Raw genomic sequence first — 16,337 nt, forward strand, 5'->3', positions numbered from 1 at the left:
AATTTACCGACACCCCCCCCCCCCCCCCCAAAAAAAAAGCATACCGCGCAGCGGCAAAAAAATGGGTGTGGACATGACATCACAGGGGTGGAGGCAACTGTAATGTAACTGTAACAGTAAGGCACTGGGCTAATGAAGGTAGCCAGAATAGTTGCCCTCAGCATAGGTTAGATAGGTAGGTGCCTCCAATATAGGTAGCCAGTATAGTTGCCACCAGTATAGGCTAGCAAGTGGGTGCCCCCAATACAGGTTACATAGGTAGGTGCCCCAGTATAGATTACATAGGTAACTGCCCCCAGTATAGGTTAGATAGGTAGCTGCCCCCAGTATAGGTTAGATAGGTAGCTGCCCCCAGTATAGGTTAGATAGGTAGCTGCCCCCAGTATAGGTTAGATAGCTAGCAGGGTGAGAGGGTGGACAGGTAGCTAGCCGGGTGGGCATAGGCAAAAAGGGGAGGGGGAAGAAGTGGTGCGGTCATGTAAGAATTGGGTGTGGTCATGGACCAGAATGTGGGTGTAGTCATGGGTGGAGACAAATTTACATGAATTTAGCAATGGTGGGACATTAGATTAGGACAGTGGTGGCGAACCTTTTGAAGGCAGAGTGCCTAAACTGCAACCCAAAAGTCACTTATCTATCGCAGTGGCAACAGCAATTTAAACTAAATACAAACGTTTTAACTCATACAGGAACATTATGGAAAATCCAATTTGAAAATAAACTGTAAAGATAATCCATTTCATCCATCCTACTCCTGAAAAATGTATTCTTTTTTTTTTAGAACCTCCCAGTTTTATTTTCTGTTTTAAAAAGCTAAAAAGTAGCTATTGTCTCATATGATGATGATCCAGCTTTTTCCATAGTCACGCAGTTAGCAATCATGTGACTCAACAAGACAAACTCAGCAATCATGAGGTCCCCCATCAAGACAAAATCAGCAATCATGAGGCCCCCAACAAGACAAATTCGGCAATCATGAGGCCCCCAACATGACAAATTCAGCAATCATGAGGCCCCCAACATGACAAATTCAGCAATCATGAGGCCCCCAACATGACAAATTCAGCAATCATGAGGCCCCCAACAAGACACATTCAGCAATCATGAGGCCCCCAACAAGACAAATTCAGCAATCATGAGGCCCCAACAAGACATTCAGTAACCATGAGGCCCCCAACAAGACAAATTCAGCAGTCATGAGGCACATAATTAAACAGCATTTCACATAAATAGGCAGAATGCCCCCTTAATATGGTAGACACCTCTCACCTGGCTTCTGAATTCTCCTCTACTGGCTGCTGTGCCTAGCAATACTGTTTTTGGCTGGATTAGGGATGATGTGTGGGCTGAAAGGCCTGGCGGTGATGCTGTGGCCGGGATGGCGGTGATGCTGGGCTGTGCTTGGCTGGTTGAAGTAAATGTTGGCCTGACTGTTGGTGGTGATGCTGTGGCCATTTTGACAGTGATTCTGGGCTGGTTGGCTGGTGGTGATAATGGGCTGGCTGGCCTGGATAGTTTAGGTAGTGACAGGTGCACCCTAGTTTAGGTAGCGCCAGGAGCCTCCCAGCTTAGGTAGTGACAGGACCCCCAAGTTTAGGTGGCGACAGGAGCCCCCCAGTTTAGTTAGTGACAGATACCCCCCAGTTTAGGTAGTGACAGATGCCCCCCAGTTTAGGTAGTGACAGATGCCCCCCAGTTTAGGTAGTGACAGGAGCCCCTCAGTTCAGGTAGTGACAGGGGCCCCCCAGGGTATGTAGTGACAGGAGCCCCCAGTTCAGGTAGTGACAGGCACCCCCCAGTTCAGGTAGTGACAGGAGCCCCCCAGTGTATGCAGTGACAGGAGCCCCTAGTTTAGGTAGTGACAGGGCCCCCTCAGTTTAGGTAGTGACAGGTGCCCCCCAGTATAGATAGCCAGGTCTATAGGTGTCCCCAGTTTAAATAGCCAGATCTATAGGTGTCCTCAGTGGCAGTGGAGAGAGAAGCGGTGCGGAAGGGAGGACGTCCCCCCCCCCTCACCTTGGGGCTCCTCCTCTCGCTCCCCCCTTTAAAATTAAGTGATGCAGCAGGCAGCGCCGCTGTGCCCGCCGCTTCTTTTCTCTCTCCGCTGCCACCCAAGGGCGGGCCGGCCACGTCTGGGTGGCAAGGGGGGGGGGGCAGCAGCTAGCCAGGGGAGCGCGCATGCCCCATTTTGCCCTATGTAGGGACGCCTATGGCATGGTAGGCAGAGTGGGCAGATAGGTTGCCGGATGGGCAGTTAGGTAGCTGGGTGGGAGGGTAGACAGTTAGGTGGCCAGGTGGGCAGTTAGGTAGCCGGGTGGGAGGGTAGGTAGCCGGGTGGGAGGGTAGGTAGCTGGGTGGGAGGGTAGGCAGATAGGTAGCCGGGTGGGAGAGTAGGCAGATAGGTAGCTGGGTGGGCAGATAGGTAGCCGGGTGGGCAGATAGGTAGCTAGATGGGCAGATAGGTAGCCGGGTGGGAGGGTAGGCAGATAGGTAGCTGGGTGGGCAGATAGGTAGCCGGGTGGGCAGCCAGTTAGGTAGCCGGGTGGGTGGGTAGATAGGTAGTTGGGTGGGCAGTTAGGTAGCCGGGTGGGCAGTTAGGTAGCCGGGTAGGCAGTTAGGTAGCCGGGTAGGAGAGTAGGCAGATAGGTAGCTGGGTGGGTAGATAGGTAGCCAGGTGGGCAGATAGGTAGCCGGGTGGGCAGCCAGTTAGGTAGCCGGGTGGGTAGATAGGTAGCCGGGTGGGTAGATAGATAGCCGGGTGGGCAGTTAGGCAGCCGGGTGGGTAGATAGGTAGCCAGGTGGGAGGGTAGGCAGTTAGGTAGCCAGGTGGGCAGTTAGGTAGCCGGGAAGGCAGTTAGGTAGCCGAGTGGGAGGGTAGGAAGATCGGTAGCCGGGTGGGTAGATAGGTAGCCGGGTGGGCAGTTAGGTAGTCGGGTGGGACTGTAGGCAGATAGGTAGCTGGGTGGGTAGATAGGTAGCCGGGAGGGCAGCCAGTTAGGTAGCCGGGTGGGTAGATAGGTAGCCGGGTGGGCAGTTAGGCAGCCGGGTGGGTAGATAGGTAGCCAGGTGGGAGGGTAGGCAGTTAGGTAGCCAGGTGGGCAGTTAGGTAGCCGGGAAGGCAGTTAGGTAGCCGAGTGGGAGGGTAGGAAGATCGGTAGCCGGGTGGGTAGATAGGTAGCCGGGTGGGCAGTTAGGTAGTCGGGTGGGACTGTAGGCAGATAGGTAGCTGGGTGGGTAGATAGGTAGCCGGGAGGGCAGCCAGTTAGGTAGCCGGGTGGGTAGATAGGTAGCCAGGTGGGCAGTTAGGCAGCCGGGTGGGTAGATAGGTAGCCAGGTGGGAGGGTAGGCAGTTAGGTAGCCAGGTGGGCAGTTAGGTAGCCGGGTAGGCAGTTAGGTAGCCGGGTAGACAGTTAGGTAGCCGAGTGGGAGGGTAGGAAGATCGGTAGCCGGGTGGGTAGATAGGTAGCCGGGTGGGCAGTTAGGTAGTCGGGTGGGACTGTAGGCAGATAGGTAGCTGGGTGGGTAGATAGGTAGCCGGGAGGGCAGCCAGTTAGGTAGCCGGGTGGGTAGATAGGTAGCCAGGTGGGCAGTTAGGCAGCCGGGTGGGTAGATAGGTAGCCAGGTGGGAGGGTAGGCAGTTAGGTAGCCAGGTGGGCAGTTAGGTAGCCGGGTAGGCAGTTAGGTAGCCGGGTAGGCAGTTAGGTAGCCGAGTGGGAGGGTAGGAAGATCGGTAGCCGGGTGGGTAGATAGGTAGCCGGGTGGGCAGTTAGGTAGTCGGATGGGCAGCCAGTGGGGGCCCCGACTCCTATGCTCCCCCTCACCTGGGTGTCCCCCTCCTATTACAAGCGGCGGGTACAGCAAAGTTCCGGCGAGGTGAAGCAGATGATAGAGGTTCAGCTGCTTCCCGTCTACACTGTCTCCTTTGTAATTGCCGCGCACTAAACCAGGAAGCAGTGCGAGCGGCATAGAGGAGACAGCGTAGCCTGGGAGGCAGCTGGACCTCTATCTTCTGCTTCACCTCCCCGGAACTTTGCTGTAACCGCCGCTCGTAATAGGAGGGGGCCCTCCGAGGTGAGGGAGGGGGAGGATAGGAGGGGCCCCCCCGGGGGAAAGAGGTTCTTAAAATTTTTTTTTTTTAAAAAGAGCATGGAGGGCAGCCCGGGGAGAGGAAGGGAAGGAGAGGTCGGGCTGCCCTCCCCTCCAGCGCACCCCCTCTAGGGAGGCTGGGATCACCCCACCTGGTGCGGATCGCACCCCCCGGACCCCCGTCACGACGACACTACTGCCTACAGACATCTGTCTCACCTGTTCCCTTCTCCCCTCAGCAGCTTCTGATCCACCTTCCCACTACACTTGTGATAGTGCCCTGATTGGCCCTTACACCTGCTCTCAAATTATTCTCTACAATCCCATTGGCCAGTATTGATACTGCGCCAGCGCTATTGGTTTATCAGTCGTAAGAGGCGAGCTAGCCAAGGAGGAGAGCCAGGAAGTCACGGAGGGGAGTGGAGCTCATCTTCTAGCCAAATAGCTCAGAATAAAGATCTTGTTGTAATCTGGTGATGAGTGACGAGGGACTGAGGTTGATGGATTGCACAGTAGATATGCCGGCCAGTTCCATACATGTATTTATAAAACTGCTGTGTCTGAGTCTTTCGCTATTGAGTGAGACAGAACTTCCTCCTAGGTTATACACGCCCATGGCCATTGGCCACACCGGGTGCGACAGGGTGTACCAGCATGGCGATGTGTGCGGAAAGAACTCTGCTTGTTTGTTGCTGAGCAACCAGTGTTCAAGGCTGTTGTGCGGTGTGTATTTTATGCTGCTGCAAGCCATGGGAGAAGGCAAGTGTGATCCAGGCTTGGACTGGGAAGGGGGGGTGATTCAGTGATTTAGGGGCGGTGATCGGGTGTTCCGACGAAACATCCTAGTCTGGTGCCTGGTGTATTTCAGGTTTGTTGTTGTAAGGCAAATTGAAACACTAGGCTAGCTGATAAAAGTGCAATTAGAGGGCAAACAAGCTAGTAAATATACACAGCATGATGCAGAGCGTGTCTGGAGGGTCTGTGGGATAAATCTGTCTGGTCTTTCCCCATTGTGATAATGACTGCATGTGCTCAGTGCAGTTTCTAGGCTAAAATGCACCCAGGGCTAGGGTGTAAAAATTAGCAGCAGGAAGCAGCGCGTGTATCAGCGTCTATGACGTATGACGAGAGGAGATCAGCGGCGAGTGGAACGCAGGAAGGTGAGTAGTTATGTACAGAGCTTCCTGGTGCGTAATTACTCTGCGTCTGAGGGGGGAGCACGGAGGGCGGCCCGGGGAGAGGGAGGGAGAGATCGGGCTGCCCTCCCCGCGGCTGCGGCTCCCCTCTCCATTACAGTGCCCCCCTCACAACAGCGCCCAGGGCGGCGGCACGGGCTGCACGGCCCTAAAAACGGGCCTGCATGTGCTGATAAGGTGTTAAACAAGTTGAAAAGTTTTTGACAGTCCCTAGACTCCAGTAGGGCTGCTTTCTGACTTCTGTGAGTGACTGGCAGGAACAGGAGTCTTGTTACAGGCAAGTAGCCTCTGTGTGATGTGGGACTGCAATACAGATAAGCTCTCTGCTCCATCTCAGGCTATTCTCAATTTCTCTCCACTAATTTTCTCCCATGGGCTACTTCACGCCAAAATCGCAACAGCAATTGCTAGCAATGTGCGAGTGCGATTTTGTGAAGCGATTTTTTTGAATGAATCACTCCAAAAATTTTTACATGCAACGTGTTTGCGATTTTGAAAAAATCACAATGCTGTGAGAACACCCTCAGAGGCTTAGCCAAGCGCTTTTCATATTGTTGTTGATTTGAAAAACGTTCATAAGCACTCTTGGTGTGCAGCAGCCTTCCCTCATTCACCTTTGTTTCCATCAATAAAGTGCAATCCTGGTGAGGCAAATATCTTCTTCCCTCTCTTTCTGCTTTTTTCTCTCATCACAGTTTCTCCCCTTCTCTACATAAGGTCTCAAACACACTATAAGCACTTTTCTGAACAATTCTACTGCAATCACGATTTTACTGTGATTTTATTGTAAGTCAATGGGAGGGTTTTTTAAAAAGCTCTCAGAAAGCTCTGATGGCTAAAAAGGGCTCAGAAAAGCACTTGTAGTGTGTCTGAGCCCTTAGTATTTGTACGCTGCGGGTGAGTTGGGCACCGGGAGAGCTGAATGATGGCTCTTATGCTGCCTCGAAACTCCCTGGCGGCTTTAAATACTATTCCCCTGCCGATTTGTTGCAACTTGGAGGGACATGTAATTTGGGGTACGGTGATCACCGGAACCCCAAATTACGCTTACTTGCAGACGCATAGCTATGGGGGGGGGGGGGGGCGAGGGGTACAAATGCCCCCGGGCGCTGGGACTTGCTGCTGCTGTCTCTTCCTGAGAACCAACTCACACCCGATCCTTAATAGGAACAGTCTGAGCCCACAACAGCTACACACTGCTTCCTCTTTCAACCCCCTCCCCTCTGTTGTGCTGCATGATGATTGGGTCACGCTGGTGAGGGGAGGAAGTAGTAGAAGGGCGGCAGCAGCATTACAAAGAGCAGCAAGGAGCAAGCTTGGGGACAGACGAGGATGGGTGAGGCTGGGACTGCTTCTATACTGAAGGGCTATCAGTTCTCCTTGTAAGAAACTATACGTTGGTTGCTATTGGCAACAACACTACACATTTTTTTTCCGGCACCAGCAACTCGTTAGAGCTGCAACTCACAGGAAGTGAGATAACTTGACTCTCATCACAGCAACAGCATAGGAGATAGAACTTCCTAGGCGTCCTCAAAGTTTAGGAGTTTATTCAGTAAACAGATACACAGTACATGTGGTTACATCTTAGCTAAGCAGTTTGTTCTGTAGTAAGTAGTTTGCGTTACAGCTCTTGAGTCATTCCTGGGGAATAGCAACCAGGGTTTAGTTTATGTTCTATCTATACTAAGTTACATCTAGACTACGTGATATCTAGACTACGTGGCCCATAGGCCTATATACAGCATACAGTTAGATAAGATGACAAGACATATTATAAATAAAAGTAAAGGGTTGAAGCCAGCAGTCACAGGAAGCAGAAGTGCCTCTCTGCAGCCCATCCCCGGCTTAAATGCCGATCACCAATGAGTTAAATGTGATATCATCTTCTGAAGAATTATTTGAATGTGCCTTTGAGTGTACCCCTGAACTTTTATGTGTTGTGTGTTAACTGTTCCAAAACCAAGTTCAGATGATGTTGGGTACCCACATTCTGTTATCCCAATGTGCCTAATTGTTGAATGACCTCTGTCATACCTTCTATGTCTACACTGTTTGCTACCCCCATCCCAGCGCCCATGCCTCCCAAGATTGTATCTGCTAAATCCCAGGACCTTCTTCTGGCTACACTTTTCCCTGTGGAATGTGCCCATGACATAAAAGCCTGTACCAGGGTGGCAGTGACAGTGCTGCAGTTTGGGTAGATATTAGATATTACCCACTCTTCTAAGTTAATCTGCCAAGTGATCAATTGAAGCTGGGCCTCCACGATAACTGGAGTCGCCCTCAGTTGATTTAACTGAAAAAGGCCACTTTTTACAACTTGATGTGTATCACATGACGGTAGGTGGGGTTCCTGGGTAGTCACTGGCAGGGTGACTACCTGAGCTTTAGGAGTTGTGGGAACCCCCACTTTCACTGTGACGGTTCCTCTTCTCATTATGCAAGATCTATTTGGACCTTTAAACTCGAGGGAGTGTGGGATGCAAAAAACGTATGTCCATGGTCCTTCATCCTCCCGGACTAAGTGCGCTATTTTTAAACTCCACCGTTTTAGTCCCATCACCCTTCCATTATAGAGAGTCCCCGGGGTGCTACCTGATGTATCCCAGGATTCTACCTCTACTCCAAAAAGTCCCCTGATCCATTAAACTCACGTCCCATGCTAACCCTTGTGGCCCTCCCCAGAAGAATACGGTAGGTACTCTTTCTTCTGGGAAATTGATTAGCATCTCAGTGAGAAAAGATGTTCCCAACTGTCCTGACTGGACCTTTGCCCCCCTTATGTCCTGAGGCAAAATGCGTACCTTAGGTCAGGAAGAATGTACTCTGTAATCTTTCGATTAAGAGTACCTCCTCACTTACCCATCTAGAATGAGGATAAGTGCTTGAATATGGACTGTGTGGTATTGTCTCGTATTGTGACCCATGTAGTGAGGATGGTGTTACCTGTGTTAGCTCTCCCTTCCTCGGGATCGCTCTCCCCACCCTCTTTGTCACCTGAAAATGTGGCTGGATCTCTATTTTTACTTCTCGTTCCGGGAACCAAAACCCTTCTGCTTTCCAGCCTTTACGTGTGTATAGTTGTCTCAGAGACACCCGCTGTTGGTTGCTCCAGAGTGTGATATTGTTCCCTGCGTCTCTCCTGGAGGAGAAGTGACGCTTACTGCCCGTTCCTCTCCAGTCTAAAACCATCTCACTCCAGAGAACCGACAAGGTAAACCTGAACAACACACTCCACCTTTTGCATGTACCCATTGTACTGCAATGTACTTTTTAACAAAACTTTGGATCGGTGCGTTGGTTCCGGGAGTGTGACATTCCAGAGCAGATTTAAGCTGCTGTTCACATCACACTTCCAGCACACCTGACCCTTCATACCTTTCACCAACATTGTGCCATGAAATTTGTTTCCACCTGGCATCTTTTCCTTCTTCCCGGTTCGGTACAGTCGGGCCAATCAGAGGGAAGCGCAAAAGGATCAGTACCTTTTGGAGTCGGTACAAAAATATTCAGACTCCGACTCCTCAGTTTCTGAAACCACGACTCCGACTCCGGGTACCCAAAACTGCTCAGACTCCGACTCCTCGACTCCGACTCCTTAGTCTAATACTTAACAGGGCTGTGGATTTTGTACAAAAATCATGCGACTCTGACTCCCGACTCCGACTCCTCCATTTCTGAAACCACGACTCAGACTCTGGGTGCCCAAAATTGCCCCAACTCCGACTCCACAGCCCTGCCTTTTTCTCCAAACATTAACATGCTTGGGCCTTGTGTTCTCATTGACCCCTTATTGTTCATAAGAATGTCCTCTCCTCGGTCTCCTAGGACGAAATGGCAGCCTAGGATCACCATCAGTACAGTACTCTTCATTATGAGAGCATTTCCTTGGGAAAGAAAAACATTAGCAATTTGCATTATGCTTTGCTCAGTCAGTTCTTTTAGTCTCTTTCCGATCTCGGAACTCTCGCTGTTCTCCAAACCCGGATTGGCCTCTGGAAACTTTCGCTTATCCGACTGACATCTCTGTCTCTGCTGCCAGCATCTCAGCTTTATCGATTCCATATTGCCAAACTCCTGAAACCGAAATACAAACAAGTCAATTCTTATTAATGATGTGAGTTTCGCCCTGCGGCTTGTACTCTGTACACTTTAGATTGATCAATATATACCGTAATTGATCCCATTTCTTTATAGTTCTCCTGAACTCTGTTTACTCTTTTTGGTAGACATTATCTTATGTACATTGTCATAAGTACTTACCTTTGTAAAATATGCTCCCTTGGTCCTCACCTTTGGAAGCTCTCACCTCATTGCAACCTCTTACCTCATCCCCCCCTGTACATACTCGGCCGCACTATGTACTGAGTACGGATGCCACACACCTGTTGCTGCCTTGCAGCTGAGCTTGCAATGCTCTTACTCATTTTCGTATTAACTTACCTAGAACTTCATTGATCGCAACCAGCTCTGCTAGAAGTCCTATTTGTTGTACTCTCTGACCAATGTTTGCCAATGCTACTACCTCCATACTACAAGAAATGGCTACCTCCCTGTAGGAAGGTGTGCTTTGCACTAACTACACGGTGCAGGGCTACGCATGCCAGCTTCAGATGCCTGCGTGAGAATCCCTGAATGCCCACTCGGTAGGTAGTCCTATGGCAAACACTGCACTGATACACTGTCACTCTATAATTGGCAATTCCTTGCTTCTTTGTAATTGCCCCATGAACTGCTTTCAGTTCTGTTTTGTGCTAAACTTGATAGGAGCTGGAAAAAATATATCTGACCAATCAGTGGACGAGCAAAAACACACAAACAGCCCAGCATTGACCTCTTTGTCAAGCTCTGGCCCTGTCCACGCCAAAAAACGAAAAAAAGTTTACCGCTCTGCAGTCACGGCGATGGACACCTGGATTGGTCAACTCTTTTTTTTTTTTTTTCAACTCCGGTACTCCCTTATGCACTGTCCCCCTTCTCTATTAGGAACTCATGTTGCACCGCACTTTAAGGTGCATCACTTAAAGGAGTTATCTGGGCACAATAAAGAAAATAAATGCTACTTACCGGGAGCTTCTTCCAGCCCCAAGCTCCCAGGATCTCCCTCGCCGCAGCTCTGCCCGCAGCCGTTCGCAGGAGCTCCGACCCGGTCCCTGGCGATGACGTCAGAGCGACCTCCAGGTCGCTCTGTACTGCGCCTGCGCGAGCGGCGCTGTCAATCACTGCCACGTTCGCCGGAGCGGACTGCACAGGCGCAGAACTACTGCGCCTGCGCAGTCTGCTCCGGCCCAAGTGGCGGTGATTGACAGCGCCACTCGCTCGCGCAGGCGCAGTACAGAGCGACCTGGAGGTCGCTCTGACGTCATTGCCGGGGACCGGGACGGACCTGCGGTGAACGGCTGCGGGCAGAGCTGCGGCATGGGACATGCTGGGAGCTTAGGGCTGGAGGTAGCCCCCGGTAAGTAGCTTTTTTTTTTCTTTATTGTGCCCGGATAACTCCTTTAAAGGAATAATCTCCTAAGTAACCCTGTCCAGATAAGGCCCGGTTTACACTTGCATTTTGATCAAATACTTACCGGTGGCACGGGTCCGTTCTGAGAACATCCGTTCGCCATCAGGAGGCCATCAGGATCCGGTCAGGTCACGTTCAGTTTGTATCCGGATCTTCTTCCATTCTTCATGCGTCCTGGATCCGTTTCCGTTTTCAAAGAGGGGCCTGGAAGGTCTGGAGTTCTTCTTGGGGAGAGCCTGCTGTGCGGACATCATCCTCGTCCTGCGGGGCCCTGCGTCTGGATGGTCGGGTCCTTTCCTGTCCTCCGCTGTGTTCTGGGGTGGCTGTGGAGAGGCTGGGGGCTGTCTGGCGCTGGGTAGGACATCCGACTTTCATCCGGAAGTGTGTTGTGCACTTCCGTTGCTCCTCAGTTCCTGTTGTGCTGGATTTCTTGTCCGGATCCGGTCCAGCAGCGGTGGACGGAGGAGCCGTCCGGAAAATTGGAGCAGGTTGGAAAATTCCGGACCGGATTCGGAGGAACGGACGAGTGCGCACGGGTCCATTGATTAACAATGGACCCTCAATCGTCCATTCCGTTTGCAGTCCGGCTGCGGTCCGCAAAATAACGCAAGTGTGAACCGGGCCTAACCCCTGATCCGCACTTGCAAATCATTCCCCGGGAAATATCTGACATCTATGTGTCTCCATGTACCTTGCTGGAGAACACTTCCTATACACGCAGAAACTATAATATCTTATAGAACCTGCCCTTTGCACATCTCTGGCATTCTTTTCCCCGTGACCAGACTCTGGGAAAATAATCTGGAATCTGAGATACTCTGTAGAGTCTCACTGTTCCATCTATGGATCTGCCGATCAGCTGCTCCATGCAAGGTGCCCGTGTGCACAGCCCTGATCCCGGGATCCCTCGCCGACATGACGCTAGCTCGTCAGCTTCTCATTCCCTCCCACTTACGGGAACCTCATACGTCACGAAGGTTGGGGCGGCCTTTCCCTGAACTGCGTCTCCATCTTGGAAACTGCAACATGCCAGACACTTACCGCAAATCTGCTATTTGTCTTAAAATCAGCCCTCTGTCGGCTAGACAGACAAAAGGAAAAAAAAAAACAATGCAAACACATTGACAGTTTTAAACTGTGAACGACACATATCCACTTGATTCAAAAACTCTTGTTCGCAGACAAACTGGTCGTGCACCACAATCTCTCCTGCATCTAACTCCTACATGCTGACAGCATACCTCCCAACATTTTAAGATAAGAAACCGGGACACTGGCCACACCCCTAACCACACCCCCTAACCACACCCCCAACACGCCTACCAACGTTTTTTTTAAAAGATTTTTTTTATTTTATTAACATTTAGGCCCTTATATATTTTTTTAATAAATATAACCTCATACACCCTGCCCGTGGGTGGGGAGGAGGGTAAGGGTGCCCGTGGGTGGGGAGGATGGGTGCCACTGCAAAAAAAAAAAAAATGATCGAGGCGCCAGCCGCACCTAAGTGGTATGCGGGATGCGGCAATAGCATTACTACCTCCCTCCCTCCTTCCCTTGAGATCTGCCCCCCTGTGTACCCCATAGCAGAGTGCGCAGCGAGCGGAGCGGGCTGTCATCTTACCTGCGTCCATGCACGCATACCGATGTCTTTATCCTGCTTCCTGTGACGTCACAGGAAGCAGAGTGAAGCCGGACGTCGGTACTCATGCATGGACGCAGGTAATGACAGCCCGCTCCGCTCGCTGCGCACTCTGCTATGGGGGACACAGGGGGGCAGATCTCAAGGGAAGGAGGGAGGGAGGTAGTAATGCTATTGCCGCATCCCGCATACCACGCGCGGCTGGCGCCTCGATCATTTTTTTTTTTTACTCGCTGCCCACTGCCGCCCGGGACTTGGGGGGCTCATACCGTGACAGCGGGAGAGCCCCCCCAAATCGTGACGGTCCCGACGAGATCGGGACGGTTGGGTCCTATGTGACAGACACCTCATTCATACAGCTGCACACAGAACTCCGATTCCGGAAAGGAAAGAAAACACACAAACAAACTCACAGCTGTAACTCTTACGGAAAGAAAAAAAAACACATTCTCCACATATGCCGATGTCATCCATCCATCTCTCCCCCCTTTTCCCTCCGAGAGAGAGAGAGAGAGAGAGAGAGAGAGAAACCCAAACTGCCCGGGAAAAAAAAATCTCTCAACCTACAATAGAAAGCTACAAAAAAAACCACCATCCACTACTAGATCTAGCATATATCGCTGCGCAGCCTCACACCCCACCCTCTGGAATGCGAGGGAGGCAGCATGACTGACAGTCTAAATACTAAATATACCTTTCACTGCGCTGCCTCCGAAAAACAAACAAACACATAACTCAAACTTCATACACACTAATTCAACCATACCATACTACACATACAGAAACGTTAAATCACAAGAAATATTCCACTCCCCCCCACCCCCTTCAGGGGAAGAAATCCTCACATGCATAAGCTGCAAACTCACTGAGCTAAACCCACCTTGTAGTTCGCAGCCCACAAAAAAATACAGCAGTGCAACACAGCGCAGAATGCATTATAAAACTCATAGTATATCACCAAATACAATACAGATAATGCCTTATAACCAATTAAACACCACACTTGCCTGTTCCGTTAAGACGCTCCTCACTCGAATAACAGTTCACTACAGCCGTGGCAAATCTTTCTCACGAATCTCTGGACACCCTCGGAGCTTCTGAGACTCTCTGCACAGTGGACCCTTTCGTTTCCCTCACGGCTATTTGCCTAGCCGCTGCCTGGGATCGCTCCTTCTTTGGATCCTGTTTTGGCATTAGCTGTGTGTACAGCACAGCTAGCTACGTCCCACGAGAATCGCCGCTGTTTATTCCTCGAACTGAATTCCGTGCTCCGGCTTCTTTGCAGCCAACCTCGCACACACTTATCTTACTTGATAAGCCTCCAGCGTCTGTCTTCTCTGCTTGTTTTGCTGTGACAATCCTTGATAGACTGACATCATTGGCCTCGGCCCTTTTCTGCCTTTTTCTGTGAAACAGCACTGGGTTTCATGGCACCAAATGGAAGAAACTATACGTTGGTTGCTATTGGCAACACCACTACACCTTTGTTTCGGCACCAGCAACTCAGAGCTGCAACTCACAGGAAGTGAGATAACTTGACTCATCACTGCAACAGCATAGGAGATAGAACTTCTTAGGCGTCCTCAAAGTTTCAGGAGTTTATTCAGTAAACAGATACACAGTACATGTGGTTACATCTTAGCGAAGCAGTTTGTTCTGTAGTAAGTCCTTTGCGTTACAGCTCTTGGTTCATTCCTGGTGAATAGCAACCAGGGTTTAGCTTATGTTCCATCTATACTAAGTTACATCTAGACTACGTGATATCTAGACTACGTGTCCCCTAGGCCTATATACAGCATACAGTTAGATAAGATGACAAGACATATTATAAATAAAAGTAAAGGGTTGAAGCCAGCAGTCACAGGAAGCAGAAGTGCCTCTCTGCAGCCCGTCCCCGGCTTTAATACCGATCACCAACGAGTTAAATTTGACATCATCTGAGCCATACCCCCAAGCCTACAATTGGCGGGCATGGGCATGTGACCCACCTCATCTATTAATATTCCATTGCTTTATAACCTAGTTGCAAAGAATGCAATGTTTTGTAAATATCGGCTTTGTTTACTGTTTCTGTCGTCTAACGGTCGTAGCAGTTAGACCTTAACCACTTTACCCCCGCGCGTACGTATTTCTCCGCCCCTTTTTCCATCCTTTAAAAACCAGGGACGGAGAAACACGTACTTTCCGCGTTCCCGACGCTGCCCGCGCTCCCGCTCGTAAACACGCCGCCCGCCGCTAGTAAAACCGCCGCCGCCCGCTCGCCCAGAGATCAATGAACGGGAAAATCCATTCCCGTTCGTTGATCTAAGCCCCGCAATGATCAGCTGCTCTCCTATGGGCAGCGCGATCATTGTGAGAAAAAACTCACGTGTCCATGCTCATTATACTTCCTCCAAGCTTTCCGGAAGCTTGGAGGTCGCATTAAAACAAAAAGTTACTGTGGCCATCTTGTGGCCAAATAGTAAACTACACCCTACACATTTTTCACATACAAATAAATGACTTTTACACATAAAATTAACTCATTACCTCCCACACTCCCCATTTTTTTTTTTTTTGTAATTAAAAAAAAATTAAAAAATTTACAATTAAAAAAAATACATAAATAGTTACCTTAGGGACTGAACTTTTTAAATATTTATGTCAAGAGGGTATAACACTGTTACTTTATAAACTATGGGCTTGTAATTAGGGATGGACGCAAAACTGAAAAAAATGCACCTTTATTTCCAAATAAAATATTGGCGCCAAACATTGTGATAGGGACATAATTTAAATGGTTTTATAACCGGGACAAAAGGGCAAATACGTTTCATGGGTTTTAATTACAGTAGCATGCATTATTTAAAAACTATAATGGCCGAAAACTGAAAAATAATTATTTTTTTCCCAACATTTTTCCTATTTTCCCATTAAAACACATTTAGAAAAAAATAATTCTTGGCGTAATGTCCCACCTAAAGAAAGCCTAATTGGTGGCGAAAAAAACAAGATATAGTTCATTTCATTGCGATAAGTAATGATAACGTTATAGACGAATGAATGGAAGGAGCGCTGAAAGGTGAAAATTGCTCTGGTGCTCAGGGGGTAAAACCCCTCAGTGGTGAAGTGGTTAAACCTGATAACCCATTATGTGGCCTTCCACAAGGAACAGGTTCCTTGTAACTGACTGCCTCATTTCCTCTCCGAGAAACTCTGCTTAAAGGGAGACTCTGCAAATCAAGTCCTTTGACAAAACTCAGTTAAAGCAACTGAGGCCTTACATTCTAACACTCCTCTCCTCGTGCAGCTACACTGACCAGCCTGCTGTGAGACAGGCTCTGCACACCTCTCCTGGGAAGCCAGCATTAGCATACTGGATGCTTATCTCCCAAAGCCCTGACCCTAGTGACTGGTGAGAGGACTCATAAGCTTGGGTAACCATATTTTGATTTCCAAAAAAGAGGACGATCACAACAGCATGTGGGCGTGGTCATGGGTGGGGCCATATATACAAGACCTTAGCAGTGTGCTGTCCAACTTTGCGGGCATGGAGGGCCATTTTTTTTTCCAGCCCACATGGTGGAGGGCCGGCTGACCACAAAATGCAATCAGATTCGCGTAAGATTTCCCCACAAAATGCAATGAGATTGGCAACAGATTCCCTCACAAATGGAATCAGATTGGCAGCATATTTCTCTACAAATGCAATGAGATTGGCAGCATATTTCCCCACAAATGGAATCAGCTTGGCAGCATATTTCCCCAGAAATGTAAATTGGCAGCATATTTCCCCACAGATGCAATGAGATTGGCAGCATATTTCCCCACAAATGCAATGAGATTGGCAGCATATTTCCCCACAAATGCAATGAGATTGGCAGCATATTTCCCCACAAATGCAATGAGATTGGCAGCA

At 49.6% G+C, this 16,337-nt stretch overlaps 2 protein-coding genes across 11 annotated transcripts in view; one reads left to right on the forward strand and one right to left on the reverse strand.

Moving 5' to 3' along the window:
• Positions 1-4,363, reverse strand: part of NIPAL3 (NIPA like domain containing 3) — a 95,285-nt gene extending 90,922 nt beyond the window's left edge. For 2 of the 5 annotated variants that reach the window (XM_068268980.1, XM_068268977.1), the window contains exon 1: positions 1,270-3,872. The gene's annotated coding sequence lies outside the window, so the exon portion shown is untranslated. Of the gene's footprint in view, positions 1-1,269; positions 3,875-4,305 lie in introns of those variants that run through there. The other 3 variants (XM_068268979.1, XM_068268978.1, XM_068268982.1) reach the window with 3 other exon arrangements.
• The window catches only part of STPG1 (sperm tail PG-rich repeat containing 1), a 127,947-nt gene continuing 115,587 nt past the window's right edge, over positions 3,978-16,337 (forward strand). For 2 of the 6 annotated variants that reach the window (XM_068268984.1, XM_068268989.1), the window contains exon 1: positions 4,719-4,845. In XM_068268984.1, coding sequence (XP_068125085.1) covers positions 4,821-4,845 — 25 coding nt within the window. In that variant the 5' untranslated portion in view covers positions 4,719-4,820. Of the gene's footprint in view, positions 4,072-4,560; positions 4,626-4,718; positions 4,846-16,337 lie in introns of those variants that run through there. The other 4 variants (XM_068268986.1, XM_068268987.1, XM_068268985.1 and 1 more) reach the window with 4 other exon arrangements.

The sequence above is a fragment of the Hyperolius riggenbachi genome, chromosome 2 (assembly GCF_040937935.1).
Source record: "Hyperolius riggenbachi isolate aHypRig1 chromosome 2, aHypRig1.pri, whole genome shotgun sequence".
NCBI lineage: Eukaryota > Metazoa > Chordata > Amphibia > Anura > Hyperoliidae > Hyperolius > Hyperolius riggenbachi.